General features: G+C 44.3%; 1 protein-coding gene across 1 annotated transcript in view; it reads right to left on the reverse strand.

Moving 5' to 3' along the window:
* ESYT1 (extended synaptotagmin 1) overlaps positions 1-15,309 on the reverse strand; it is a 1,383,482-nt gene that overhangs the window by 700,936 nt on the left and 667,237 nt on the right. The window contains exon 18 of the mRNA XM_069653762.1: positions 4,382-4,558. Within this exon, the coding sequence (XP_069509863.1) occupies positions 4,382-4,558 (177 nt within the window). The remainder of the gene's footprint in view (positions 1-4,381; positions 4,559-15,309) is intronic.

Here is a 15,309-nt window from a genome sequence, read left to right on the forward strand (position 1 = left end):
TTATGAGCCAGTCGTCGAGGTAAGGGTAAACTGGGATGGACAACCTGCGCAGGTGGGCCGCTGCCACTGCCAGTACCTTCGTGAATACCCTTGGTGCCGATGCTATGCCGAAGGGTAGCACTCTGAACTGGTAGTGTTTGCCCTCTATCATGAACCTGAGGTATCTTCTGTGCGCTGGCAACATTAAAATATGAAAGTATGCATCTTTCATGTCCAATGTTGTCATGTAATCTCCCTGTGATAGCAGTGGGATCACTTCCTGTAAGGTCACCATACAAAACCTCTGGGGTTTGATAAACTTGTTCGCTGGGCGCAGATCTAATACAGGGCGCATGGTTAGATCCTTTTTGGGTACAAGGAAGTACACTGAATAAATACCTTCCGTTACCTGAGATAGAGGCACGACCTCTATGGCTCCTTTTTCCAGCAGTTGTTGTACTTCTTGGAGAAGGATGGCAAGGTGTTCCGGTGTCATGCGTCGTCCCCTCGGGGGTCTGTATGTTGGGGAACCGTTGAATTCGATGCAGTATCCGTGGGCTACGGTGGAAAGTACCCAGCGGTCTGACGTTATTCCCTCCCATGCTGGAAGAAAGGATGTTATCCGGCCCCCGACCGGTGTTGCATGGGAGGGGACGCAAATCTTCGCTTCACTTGGTGTTATTGGGGGCTTGGGAGCCTCTGGGGGTGGACCCCCGACCTCTCCCTTTGCCACGGCGCTGGCCTCTTTGGCTGTACTGCCCACTATTGGTCTGATAATTGGTGGCAGGGTAGTGTTGCTGCTGATTCTGCTGTTGGCGTTGGCCACGAAAAAAGCGTTTGTTGCCATAGCCACGTCTGATAGTGGGCGTAGAGATCTGGTCAAGAGTTTTGATAGTATCGAACTCTTTTTTAGCCATCTCCAGAGCCTCATCCACCGCTTTCCCAAAGAGGTTTGAGTCTTCAACAGGTTTATTTAATAAAGACGCCTGTGTCTCGGGTTTGAACCCTGAGTTGCGCAGCCATACATGGCGTTTTAGGAGTATTCCCTGAACCAGGGAACGTCCCGCTGTCTCTGCAGCATCCAGAGAGTTCTTTACAATACTCTGGTTGACCTGAGTTCCTTCGCCAATAGTTGATAGCAGGCGTGTACGTAGAGGTTCCGGCGCTTCTTTGGCGTCTTTGCGCAGTTTGGCCCACTGCGAGTCTGCGTAGCTAGCTAGCAAAGAATTGTTGTTCGCAATTCTTGCCGAAAAGGCAGCCGAGGATGTGACTCTCTTTGCAAGGGCATATAACCTCTTGCCCTCCTTGTCAGGTGGTGCCTCGCTGGTGGACAGCGGCACCCCTGCCCTCTTCCTTGTATTAGTTACTACAAGGGAATCCGGAATGGAATGTCCCCTGATGTACAGCGGGTCTGAGGGTGAAGGAGTGAAAAGTTTTTCAATTCTTGGATTAACTCCTCTGATTAGTGCGGGTGTGGATAGCGAAGGGATGATTCTTCTCTTCACTGAAGCGAGGAGGGGAATGGTCTGGCTGACCGGGGGTTTCTCCTTAATTACTCTTTCCACAAAGTCTATTTCAGGAGAGATCTCCCCAGTGTCCAGTTCGAAATGTGCTGCTGCTCTGCGCAACAGGGCATTGAATGTGGGCTGATCGTCAATGGGAGACGTGTTTCTAAAAGGTGAATAGTCAGGAGGATTAAGGTTCAGGACATCAGTGTCCGAATATACTGATGGGGATTGCCAGGGATGAGAAGGTCCTTCTTCTGGATTTTCTCCGAAGCCTTCTCCTACCATGTCTGGGCTGTCTTCCAGACCTTCCTCCTGGTTCTGTCCCTCTTCATCGTCCACAAATTCATCCTCCTCCTCCAAGTATTGTTCCTCACCAGTGAGGTCATACACATTATGGAAATCTAAGGCTGTGTCCTGCTGGGGATTGAATAGTCTTGGGAATTTGGCCCTGGGGTCCTCCTGAGGCCCTTCTCTTGTTCTCTTGGGAGTAGGAGGGTTCCGGGTCTTCATAAACCTCTCCATTCTCTCCATGCAGAGATGGAGCCTTTCCATGGTTTCATGGGGTACCCCTGAGCGGTCTAGCGGGGGAAAATTAGTGTCATCTAGCTGAAAACGGCTCGACCTCTCCCATAACGTCGAGGAAAGTGTCCCGTCGCCTTCCGAAAAGCCTTCCGGTGTGCTGGGGGTCCCCCCGACTGAAGGGGGTAGTCCCTGTCTTTCTTCGGGCTTTTTCGGCGTGTCTTTTGACCTTTGCGTAGCGCTCGACGTGTCTTTCGGCGTACGCTTCTGGGCGTCGGCTACAACGATCCTCGCCAAGCTCTCTGCGACTCGTTTGTCAGCTTTGGGCTGTGGTTTCGACGTTACTGGTGTCGATCGTTCTACGGCGGCGTGCGCTCTCTGCTGGTGCGCTCCGGCCGATGGTTTGGGGGCAGCGCCCTTATTTGCCGAAGGCCCAGTCGCTGGTCGCGGCTGCGAGAGGGGCTTCGAACCTGAACGGTCCGAGGAGGCCGCCGGTGGAACCTGCGTCTCCTTGGGCGCTGATGCTTTCTTCGTCTTCGACGAAGAAGAGCCATGGGTTGTGTGCTTATGAGTGGTATCGTGTGCGTCAGTGTCGCCGGGGTGTTCATCCCCATAAGCAGGGCGTGAGCCGAGCCCGTCGGGGCCGGGGACAGACGACGAAGAGCGCGAGCGTTCTTTAGAGGGGTCTACAACTTCCGTAGCGGAGGTCGTGTTATCACGTTCCTCGTCACTGTCGGTGGTAGCAGCGGCGGGTGAAGAATCGGCCTTCGACATAGCGTAGGCCGCCCACCTCTTGACCCTACGGTCTTTTAGAGTCTTTGGCTTAAGAAGCCGACAAGCTGTGCAACCCTCCTCTTTGTGATCGAGGGGCAAGCAGCGGTTACACTGTGAATGCCAAGTAAACTTGCCCTTGCAAAGCGGGCAAAACCTAAAGGGTGTCCTCTCCATAGCCGAGGCAATAAATCGTGATAACGACCCCAAGGGAAAGGAAGGGGAAAAGGAAAGGCATTCTCAGAAAAGAACCAGAGATGTCCCATGACCCCACTCTCCCTACTGTATTTGGCCTGCGAGGCCAGGCCACGTGTTCGGCAACGCCGAAGGATCTCCTCCGCTCGTCCCCTCCGTCGAAGATCTTGCTCGGCGCAGACAGCTTCACAACTGCGTCGAGGGAGGGATCGATGTGTTATATATTAAGTAGGAAAACGACCAAAGGTCGAGGAGAAGAAATCTGCAATGTCTCTCGAGGAGCTCCGCGTAAAGGCGACCAGTAGCTGAGCGGAAAAAAACAATCTGAGGGACCTCGACGCGTGAGGGATGGTGGGTACAACGCACGTCACTATAGGGATAGTATTTCAGACATGCCTTGTCGACGTCCCTTTTCGACTACGAAAAACAAAATGCAATACTCCGCAGTGACCACTGGATGTCAGACCTATGCACAGCATGTGATTCTAAGCAGACTAACAAACATCAGAAATATATTTATGTATTTTTGCATTTATATAGCGCTACGAACCCTGAGGCTGCTTATTACCCACGGTGTGTGGTGCTCATTTATCGACCTTGGAAGGATGAAATGCTGAGTTTGGCCCTGCCAGGAATCGAACCTGCGTCGGCAGGCTCTACACGGATGTCAAAGTGAGCGCTCTACTCGTTGTGCTATCGGACCGGCTGTTTTATAGTGTTGGTGGGACAATATTTGACTAGAGATTGTATTAGTTTAGTGTTCAATCTAAAGGCCTAATAAATCATTGTATATTTTTATACTTACCTGTCCAACTAGAATTGTTGGTGTTGTTCTGTGTACTCGTAGCCTTAGAAAACTCTCATATCATCCCAAGACTAAACCTTCCCTCTCTGCTACTTTACCTTGATTGGGGTTGGCTAAAATCTCAAGGGTCTCCCTGTTCACAATAATAGAGTGGCCTCCCATAACAAAGAGCAGCGCGAAATCTGTTTCAGCTTGATAAGGCTTGAATGAACATCCACGCTTTTCGGGGAAACAAAGCATTTCCTCAAGCGAGTCACATATATAATTGGGTGTTGTTGGCATACTAGCGTAAAGAGACCCCGCTGACCACTACTAAGCATCCAAGGGTTCCATATTAAGACTGAAAATCATGTGACAAAGAATGACTCCTTGGGGACCCTATATGCGACAGGGGGTGGAGGGGATCTGGAGGATTTCAGTTGAACGAATTGACTTTGCCTAGAATGTGATATTACTTCAGAGAATAGGCATCAAGCCACCTCATCACTACATCAGCACATAGACTGATGCAGCTAATAAACAAAATAACATTTGACATTTTGCATCACTCCAAGAACCCCAAGTCAGCCCACAAAAAATGAGATTTAAGCGAGAAAGCTCTTACCTCATACATCTCGTTCCATCGGGGATTAAGGTTTTCTTTGATCACGCGACTGCGGAGGGTCTTCCCCCCGACTTGCACCACAGCATATGGGTCTGATGCACCTTTCACCAACCCCTTCATGAAATTATCTTTGGCAATAAGACTCTCTGCTTCCACCAAGTGGATCCGGAGGGCCCGCTGTGGAAGGATGAAAGAAAGAAATAAGTTGCCTGACCTGCATTGTTGTAGTTACATACTTTGCCCAAACTCTGCACTGATCACTTACTATGGAGGCGCGTTCTACTATTGGTATCAGAGGCAGGAAGATGAGAATTTACTGCATCAAAATAGATGAAAATGTATTGCTTTTTATAAGTACTCAAGATCCATATAATGAAGTTTTACCTTCATGGTGATTCAAGTGATTTTTTAATTTGTTGTTTTGATTGTGTTATTGGTTTAAACAAAGTAAACCTTTCATGAGTCAACATTTTTAAAATACATGTCAAATCATCACAATAGTCATAGAAAAAGAGGTAAAAAGAAGAAAAAAGAACAAAAGACAAAAGGACAAAAAGAAAGCCGTAACACAAGATCAAATATACATTCTGTGATACCTAAATCAAGTTAAAAAAACTTTAAAAAACTTTACATGTCTTAAACAATTTCTCTATTTTCCTGAATGTTTCTGTCAGAAAACAGTGAAGGGCAATTATGAGCGAAATGCTGTCATCCCACATCAAACGAGCCCAGAAGATCTCCCCCAGGTCGCTAAACTGAGTAGGCACTACTGCGCTAAGGTGTGTGACTCTGATTTGTTTTAGATAGGCACAGTCTAAAACCAAGTTCTTCAAGGTTCCATGAACGGACACAGAGTCACAAAATCTACAGTGTGACCTAGACCCTGACTCCGATTTCCATGAGCCTATTAGCTCGAAGGTGGGTAGTTGATTGAGACTAAAGCATATATACGATGCTTGAATTTTGTTTCTAGGAAACACACTTGGGAAGATTCTCCCTTTTTCTAAGGAACTTCGCGTGTTCACTGTAAGACTTGTGGCAAGATAAATCGTCAACCATCATACACCAGTACATTGTGAAGAGTTATTTCTTAGTAACTGCTGGCCTAGAGGTCAGTTATTCTTCCAAGGAATTACTGGCCTCTAAAGTGGCCCTGCAGTTTGCTGTAAACATATTTACTGATTGTACAGACTAGTTTGCTATCTGTTCACCCAGATCCTCATATAATTCATTATTTGGAGGGGAGATCATTTTTAGATTGTTTAACAATTGCCTCCATTGGGCCCTTGCCTGCGGAGAGATTAAGCCCTGCTCATGCCCAATTATTCCAGTTGGAACAGACTTCCAAAAACTTGTTGTCTCTTTCCGTACCACTCACTGACTGGTGTTGAGGTAAGGGTCCAGATCGAGCTTTGTCAAATCTCGCCCGTACATAATAGATGGCTCCACATTTGCCAAGTAATACTTAAAGGAATAGTGTGGTCAAAAATGTTATTGGCTAAAAAGATGGCACATAATCAAAAATATATATAAAACATATTTTTAAACAAAGTCCCTATGCAAAGTTTTGAGCAAATGAAGCTCAAACTCAAATATTTGAAGCACTAGGAGGCATCCATTTTGTGAAATTGATGAGCCTCCTGTGCTGCCCTTTCGGCACTAATGAAGCAAAAGCCAGCCAGCTGTAATAAACAAAAGCTACCACTGGGTGGCTTTTGCTTCATTGTTGCTGGAGACCAGAGAATGCAGGCAGGAAAGCTGCATCTAGGTAAGTGCTTATTTCTTTTTTTAAATAAACACTGCAAATATAAAAGCTGCGATTTTCTTTCTAAGTTTTCCAGGCTGGAGGAGCCCGAGAAACTTAGAAAGAAAACCGCAGCGTTTCTAAATACAACCGCGTTGCATTTCTGCCTGTAGCAGCTTTCACTTTGAGTCTCCTGGGCTCCCCCAACCCTGAGGGAGCCCAGGAGACTCCAAGCCAATGCTGCCGCAGTGAGAAATACAATGTTGTTGTATTTGTTAATGCTGCGGTATTTACAAATACAACAACGTTGTTATTCTGACGGCAGCAGCTTTGGCTTGGAGTCTCCTGGGCTCCCCTGTGTTGGGGGAGCCCAGGAGACTCCACGCGAAAGCCGCCACAGCAAAGAATACAAAGTTCTTGTATTTATGATTTCCGTGGTTTTCCAACCACGGCAATCACAAATACAACAATGTTGTATTTGTAATTTCTGTGCCTTTGCTTTATGCCTTCATTTGACGGTTTCTGTGCTTCCCTGGGCTTGGGGAGCACTGAAAACGTAAAATGAAAGTGAAGGCAACCTCCTCAGCTCATGTTGAGCTCAGGCTCTGACTGCAGTAATCAAAAGCTCCCAGTAGTTGGCTTTTGCTGCTTGTTTAGTGCCGCCAGGGCAGAGCTGAGGAGGCTGCCTGAAATAGCAAAATGCATGCTCCCATGTAAACGCTTTGAGCCTCGTTTGCTCAAAAGTTTACATAGGAATTTTCATTAAAAATAGGTTTAATGTATGTTTTGGATTATTGGCCAACTTTTAAGGCAATCATATTTTTGAGCGCATTATTCCTTTAATGGATAGCAGGAGAGAGAATTTGCAGAGTTTAGTCATCAATCTTTTCATCTGGCAGATTAAAGGCCTGGATTTTTCTCTCAGGCAGATTTTACTTGCTGTCCATGAACGAATATTAATAAGCTTGTAGCATAGATATCGTATCGAGGATACCCTCTGCAAGACCTGTTCTCCCACCTTCCATGTCATCACTTTCCGTTTCACTTTGTTGGAGCAAATAACAATCTTAGATTTCTCTCCATTAACCATAAGGTTGTTTCTCATGGAATATGTGAAAAATAAAATGAGTTTTCTGTGGAGGCGCATAGGGGTTTTATCAAAAAAAGATTACGTTCTAGACAAATATCAGGCTGTTTAGCTTCATGTGACTCAGTTTAACTGGGAATGTAACTGCCCCTGACCAGAGATTTTCTAAGTCACTGATGTAAACGTTAAGGAGGGTGGATTCCAGGACACAACCCTAGCTTAGAACCACAAAGGTCCGGACAGGGCCCAACATCATACCCTCTTTTGTCAGCCTGATCCTCACTAGGGGACGCTATGAAGACTAGACATTAATTGCACTAGTTTTACGGGAACAAACCATCAAGCAGCGATCTATTCACTATCGAAAGCGCTGCTCATATCCCGGGAGGCCATATAGATGGTACCCACGGCTCCCCTTTTCAGCTATGCCAAAAGATGTCCCATGATTGTAGCGCTAAGGACAGTTCTCATACCTGGTCCAAATACCACCTGGCAACGACTTAGCACCCCCAGATGCACCAGCAAGCAATTTAAATCTTGCAAAAGAAGAGAAGAGAATATCGTGCTGGCTGCATGAACGGGTGCAATAGGCCAATATTTAATAAGTTGTTGGCCAGACCCTTATTGAAGATAGGTATGATAATTGATTCGTGCCAGGAGGGGGGAAACACATGAGTGACATAGTTGGAGGAAAACAGTGCATCTAAGGGTCCCACCCAAGCATGAGGGTCAGTTTTGAGTAGAACAGGAGCCAGACCGTCTATGTACGGGTGCCCTTGAGGCTTTTGCCTTTGATAGTGCCCATAATATATCCTCCTCCTCCCATGGATGAACACCAGGTTCAAAAGGACCCATCAATCGCGAGTTCACCTGAATGCGCTTTTTAGGTGCAATAAACTTGGCAGAGTAGTAGTTGGTCCAGATAGATTATGTAATCGTGTCAAGGTGGTTTTAGCTGGGCCCACTCTGGATCCAACTGTTGAACAAAATTCTGCAGTGTTACAATGTGTCAACTGTTCAAGAATAGATTGTCTTCAATGTACATTTGAACTTTAATTATTTTGACAGTGTTCTTGTTACTCTGTACTATGAGTTGCTTTCCCAGAATATAAGCCTCCATCGTCGTATAGTTTTTTTGGAGTTTTCTCAGACGTGATCTCTTAAGTTGTTTTGCGTCTGCTACTCTGGTGTTGTAGGTGTGGATATGTTTCTTGGACTGTCTGAACTTTCCTCTGTCTGACAAAACTGTTAAGATCTGTGTTGTGGTCGTGATAAAGCTGGCGTTTGTAAATATATTCCATCCGTTACCACCCCATTGTTCTTCTACCTCAATCATTCTTTGCTGACTGAGAAAGTAGAAGACCTCCCCTGTCAATAGAGGGGCCAGAATTTACCTCCATATTAAGCCTAAGATGTAAGGCTGAATGATCACTCAGTCCAGGGTCCTGTATTACCAGGTGACCACACCTAGAGTGTCATTAGTTGGTAAAATATATAAAGTCTATCCAAGAGGACGATGAGCCTCTGTTCCGTGACATCTCCCCCACCTCAGACGAGCTAGCTGGTAGAGCCAGTTGGAGGCCCCATTGTTGCCTAAAACTGTCCGTTCTTTGACCTCGTACCACCGGACCCCATGAAGGCCCAACCAGGACTGAATGTTTATTGTTTAACCTGGCCCCCTCTATACAACTGGCGTTTAAATCACCACCCACAAAGATGTTAAATGGGTGGCCTTGATCCAGCCATTTTGTGAATAGATCCACCAACCCCACTTGTATAGTGTGGAGTGAAATCTTTTGAGGATCCCAGTAAAGATTAAAGATCAGTACGGCTAAGTTGGACTGTTCAGATGTAAAAGCTACCGCTAATAGACTGTCGGAAGTTGTCACTATTACCTCACAATTTGCTTTCAAGCCGAGGTCAGTGGCAACTGCAAGGCCTCCAAATGTGTGACCTGTGGTGCCTCTAATGACTGGTTTTGTTAAGGTGTGGAACCCTTCTAAGTCAAAATGTGATCCAGACATGGTTTCTCGCAAGAGTAATATTTGTTCGTCCAAATAGATGTGTGTCATATTCAAAGCCTTGTCCAGGTTATTATAACCACAAACATTCCAGTAAATTAGAGATAAACTGGTAGTGTTAAAGCTGCTGTGGAACTTGTCACAAACTTGATAACATCTTAAGTGCCGCCCGTTAGGGCTCCTTGCGATGAGTCGCACATAACTGGGGAACATTTTTTGTTGAAGCTGCATTTGCTGTAGGTGTCGCTAAGAAGGACCCCACCTCTACCACATTGTTGATTTCGTATAGGTCAAATCCTAAGGCTCTCAACATACATGCTCTTGAAAGACCAGTTTTGCGACCAGATTTGAATAAAAATGACATATCAATCGATTGCTATCTACATCCGAAAACTCTACATAATCTCACCAGAACATAGCAATCGTAAAGATGGCATTGCTTGAAATTGGTCTAGAATTTTGTTCTTGTTCATGGTTATCACCCCATTGATATGGGTAATGTAAATCCATCCAATGGATTTAGAAGTGTACTTGTTGGATGGCCTTAATGCTTTGGTAAACTGGTCTTGATTTAATATGGAGCCACTAAGTGTTGGTCGCACTGGTCCAGAGAATAGTTTGTTCTGTTTTGGGCCAGTGCATTTACCTGCACTAGATGTTCCTTAGGCGTATTGTCATTGTAGATGGAGTTTACTGTGTCTATGGCTCAAAAGATGGAGGAACTACAAGATGAACCAAGGCCTGCGATGGAGGAGCCAAACAAGATGTTATTTTTTTTTGGTTTGTTTTGTTTGCCTTCACAGGAATCGATAAGAGCTTGTCTTGGTTTGTTGATTCCACTGTTGGCAAGAGTTGTGAGCCTTCGATTTCCTCGGTGGATTCATTAGCAAGTTCCTCCACCATTGACAGCAACCTCAAAAACTTTAATGACAATTTTCTTATATTATTACTTTTTGTTGGCTGGTTCTTGGTTTTCTTCTTTTGTTGTTGTCTTTTATTTTAAGGCCTTGTGTTTAGGAATTTACCCGAAAGGACAAGAGACATAGGACTATCCATGACAGCTATTACATTCTGTTCCTCATTAACAGTGTCAATGGACACATATTGCATTCTCAACAAGGGGCTACTTCCCAATTGACAGGCAATTAATGGCGAAGGACTGTTTGGGGTCACACTTCCTATTTGCAAGTTCTGGCAAGCATCTGGAGCTGTCATTAGAACAAGACCTTCGCTGTTTAGCTCGATTGCTTCAAAGTGTGTACGTTTGGACCTTTTCTTGGTCTTGTTCATGCTGACTATGTTTAGCACTTTCTGAATTTTATTATTGGTCTCAAAGATATGGAGGTGGTTTTGCTGAACTGCCTCCTTGATGTTGTCATAAAGCCGAAGTAACGTTTCCAGCACCAAGTGAATGGCTGAAATTGAAGCTGGTCCCAAAGCGTCCAAATTCAGTAGAATATTTGAATCTCGTCTACCTTGGATGTTCCACGGAGTAAAAAAGTCAGCAGACTTAAGTCTGTTGTGGATAGACAGCCTTTGTGTTGGACTTACATTACCATCGGTCTTCTATGCTGGAGCTTGCTTCTTTGCTGCATGTTTAATTGGAGAACTCTCCACTCCACTTGTGTCCTTCTCACTCAAGTCGCCCATATCCCTACATAGGCATAGGAAGGATTCATCTAAGATAATAGAGTCCTCTTAGATGTTGTTTGTAATCTTGGAAACTTAAGGAGCTTCTGTAGGTGACCCAGCTAGGTGATCTACCCTATGTGTGCCAACCACCCAGTGAATCATGGCTGTGGAAGTAACACTGGATGTTGGTAAAAACATATTTTAGGCCTCTTCCAGTTGCAGAACATCTTCCAGTAAAACGCTCATTTCCGTGGCGTCGCCTTCACTGAAGTTAGGAGGCACTAAATCCAATGGATTTGGTGGCTCTGTATTGGGCAGAGTTCATGTCTCCCCTTCAAATTTTGTGTTTTGTATCAGTTTGGCTGCAAAGGTTTATTTTTGATTGTTTAGTGTATGATAAATCTTCCTTGGTAACTGATTGACTTTGATCAGAAAGAGTTACAGGAGTATCAGCTTTGTCCATAACAGGCTGCTTAGGTCAGTACTGCTTAATTGCTTACTTCTCAAGGCTGCTGCCATTATGTAACTGACGGCAGCGTCTGAGCCACCTAGATTTATATCACCGATAAAGTTCCAACGTTGGTGAAGATTTCAATATATATTGCTGATGATGTTGCAAATTAATTTTATTATTTATTTTATGATGTACGTTTTGTTATGTATTCCAGTGAATTTTTTCCCAACAATTAAATTTGTCCATGAGAGGTCTTGTACAAGGTGAAGTTCTCCTTGTTTTTAGTTTTAAATTATAGGCAATTATTAAAAGTCTTATTTAGTCACTTGTCTCACTTGTGTCGCCTCTTTTGTTGACCCGTTTGCTCTAACAATGAGGTAAGAGAAACGTGCGCACAAGCTCACAGAAGCCACTGGATTTGCTAGTACTGTGCAGACCTGGTAGAAATGTTATTGGTCTGGCTCGCCAGCACACGTAATAACATTGCTAAGCAGAAAGCGATAGATGGTAGTAAAAAGGTGTAAGACTGTCTGAGTGAAGTTGTACAGTTTCAATAATCGGTCACTAAAGTCACTCAAGTCGATGAAATCAGTGTGTATGAATGACACTTGCCACAAAATCTTCATGGAGCAACAATTAGAAAAACTGTCTGCCTTGTTCTCTGAGGCCTGGAATTGTTGGTCAAGTATATAGGTTGCCCTTACTCAAGTCTTCACAACAGCAATTGAAGGCAGCAGTTAGATAACTATCAGCCTTGTACTACAAGGCCCAGAATTATCGATAAAAGAAAATAGTATGATGAATCAGCAGCACTCGCGCCCACAAGGATGATCTTGCGAAGTGTGAGAACTGCTTCCCCTCGGCTCCCTGGAGCCACCGAATACTGAAACACTCATGCCACATTCCACCAAGCTCTGCTATAGGGGGAATAATTTGTAAAGATGAAAGAAAGATTGCTCCTGCTACAGAGTTTCTTTCCACTGAAACACTCACGCTCTGTCCTTTAAGTGATTTAGACTAAACATATTCTTCCTTTGCTTGTAGGACTTAGAAAGCTCTGGTAAACATGTGTCACTGTAAACATAAACGACAAACCCCGCCAATACAATGTATATATTTTTTTATTGATTATATGTTTTTATAAAACCTTTATACATTCCATAATCCTTAATACAGTTCAATAAATAACAATACAAGCATATATAATGCATCAATTAAACAATCTATAAAACTAGACAATTGCTAAAATGCCATCTTCTCTCAGAATCAATCATAAATAATCCTAATACAACGAATGAGTGCAATGACCACTCCATTCTGATTTCCAGCTAATATGTGACACCATAACCCAATGGAATTTAGAGTTTCTGGAATGTGTACACATTTCATAAATAATATATTGCGAACTTCATAGGTAATGGCCACAATCTTTGATTAAGTGTATTAAGGCCTCTGTCACTGCTGGGCAGTTACATAAGCGTCAGTCCCTATTCTCCCTAGCAGTACCTCTCCTGGGGCCCCAAACATCCAGGGTATATGATAAATTAAATTAAAATCATATAAATATCACGCTTAGTATTAGGGAATTCCTTGAATAAGGAGTTACTGGATAAGGCCTCACTCTATCTAGCTTAATCAACCTCACTTAGTTTGTATTTCACCCTCTTTGGGCGAACTGGGAGCAAGTCACTATCACACCATATCTATTCAAAGCTTGAACACAATCCATTTTAAACTTATTGAGAGCCACTGATGAACCATAGACTACAGTTACCTGAAGTATTTCATGTAATGAACCCCTAGGTGGATTAAGAATTTTGTGCAAAATCATCAACTTTTATTTTAAAAGCAACATAGAGGACAGTGACTGCAAACCAAACTCCAGATAATTACAAGAATAGGTATAAAGGAGGGAAGAGTTACATTTTTTTTAACAAATTAAACCTTCCAGTATGTCCAAATCTTTCTCCTTGGGTGTTTCCACTACCTCTACTCCATAAATCAAAACTGGTTCGATTTTCTGTTTCTAAATATTTAACAGGATAAAAGTGAAATATTTAGATTTAACTTTTTGCATTTGGGCAGTTAAAGCTATGAACTAAAAGCTTCTGTCTAGTTCTCACAATTACTTCCATGGGAACCGAGTAACTAAGCATGGGAATACTCAAATATAGCAGATCTTAGGTTTTTGGTTTTGCGTTATTATTGAATATCATGTTTGCCGTCTTTGAGGTTAAGCCTGAGATTACTGTCAATTAAGTAGACTTCCATTAGGGGTGAGGCACGCTGTAAACAAATTTTGGTAGCGTCAAATAAGACAATATTATCTGCAAATGCAAGAAACTTCACGTGTAAAATTTGCAGTAAAGGTGACTTGTACCACAAGCTGGCAACCACTGAAGTTCCGGACGCAACCCCAGAATGTCGACACTTGGGTTGCTGGTCTGGAAAATATCTGAGGCTACGCTAATGTCGGGACCGCCAGGACTCAGGGTTCGCTATCCTTTTGGTTGTAGCCCTGAGTTTCTATCCGGTGCTACAACCAAAAGACCCAGGGCTATATAGCCCCCTCAGCTCCTCCCCCCAGCAACGCCTCTTGTCCAGCAAGTGGTCCAGAGACACTTTGAAGGCTCAGGATGGCTGGATCCTCGAGAACGGGTCAAGACTAGTTGTTTTCATTAGTCCAAGACCTGAATCGCTTATGATCTTCGGAGATCAGTTAGCCCAACAGGGCTTCACCGGACCAGACGCAGGAAGGGATGTCAGGCTCTTCAGCCATCAGCTGTTCATCTACAAGGAATTCTTGGCTCCAACACTGATCTGAAGAAATGGCTGCAGGAGTCCTCTTCTTATCCAAAATCCAGCCTACAAGCAAGTCCAAGCCCACCAATGGTAAGAATCTGCACCATTCAAACAGCCAGTAGTTGTCTAATCAGGGACAACTATTGGTTTCACTCATGCCCTACACCTAGGGCCTCATTACAGTTTTTTCGGTGTAGTAAAAGTGCTGGCAAAACTGCCAGCAATTCCAGTACCATCACTTTTACAGCACCAGCAAAACAAAAGTTTGTCAGTGTGGGCACTAATTTACCTCCAACCGAGAGCTGGAGGTAAATCTTGACCCCCATGGGCATAAATTCCCCTGCAGGTGATTTCGGCAATCCCCTCCATGGAGTCCTATGGGACTCCACGGAATGGGGATTTACTGGCGTTTCTGCCACTTGTAATATGCTGGTGTTTTCGGCATTCCAAGTGGCGGAAAGAGTATTACCATTTTGGTGGCATCCCGCTGTATTTACCGGCGGGATACCACCAAAATGGTAATGAGTCTCTGACTCCATGGATGTGGAATGGGACCAGGCAGTCCCACCCTTTCCTGGGTGCCACACACACACGCACGCACGCACGCACACGCGCACACACACACACACACCCTCCCCCCTCGCCCAGCAGCTTTCCCGGGCAAGTGCATGACAGTATAAATCCATGGTGTGGCCATTTTAGAGCACTAGCCACGTTTAGTAGGCATACGCAGTAAACGCAAATGTGCACATGACAAATAATGCAATAATTGTAAAAATGTTTCTGCTGCCACCAGCCTGTCTTTAGGCACATATAAAATAACCAAAAATCCCAAGTGTAAAAAGCTAAGGTGATACAAATGTATCCCCATTGCAATGCATTGTTAAATGCTGTGTGCAAGGTAAGAAAGTTACAAAAATGTAAAAGATAAAAGTGAAACATATTTTCCCAGCACTGATAGTCTGATCAGTTCCCCATAACAAATGAGCAACAGGCAAGGTAAGTGAACCTGAAGGCTTTGCTTCCAATCAAAAAGTCAGAGCGGGTCTAAAAACAAAGCAAAAAGATTGGGGGTCCATCGAAACTATGGAAGTGAAGTTGCCAAAAGAGAAATCTTTCATAAAAACGTGCACATGGCCAATCCTGGGCAGGAATACTATTTTACCCAGTTCCTCTATCACATCTGAA

The sequence above is a fragment of the Ambystoma mexicanum genome, chromosome 3q (assembly GCF_040938575.1).
Source record: "Ambystoma mexicanum isolate Mex_15411 chromosome 3q, UKY_AmexF1_1, whole genome shotgun sequence".
NCBI classification, from domain to species: domain Eukaryota; kingdom Metazoa; phylum Chordata; class Amphibia; order Caudata; family Ambystomatidae; genus Ambystoma; species Ambystoma mexicanum.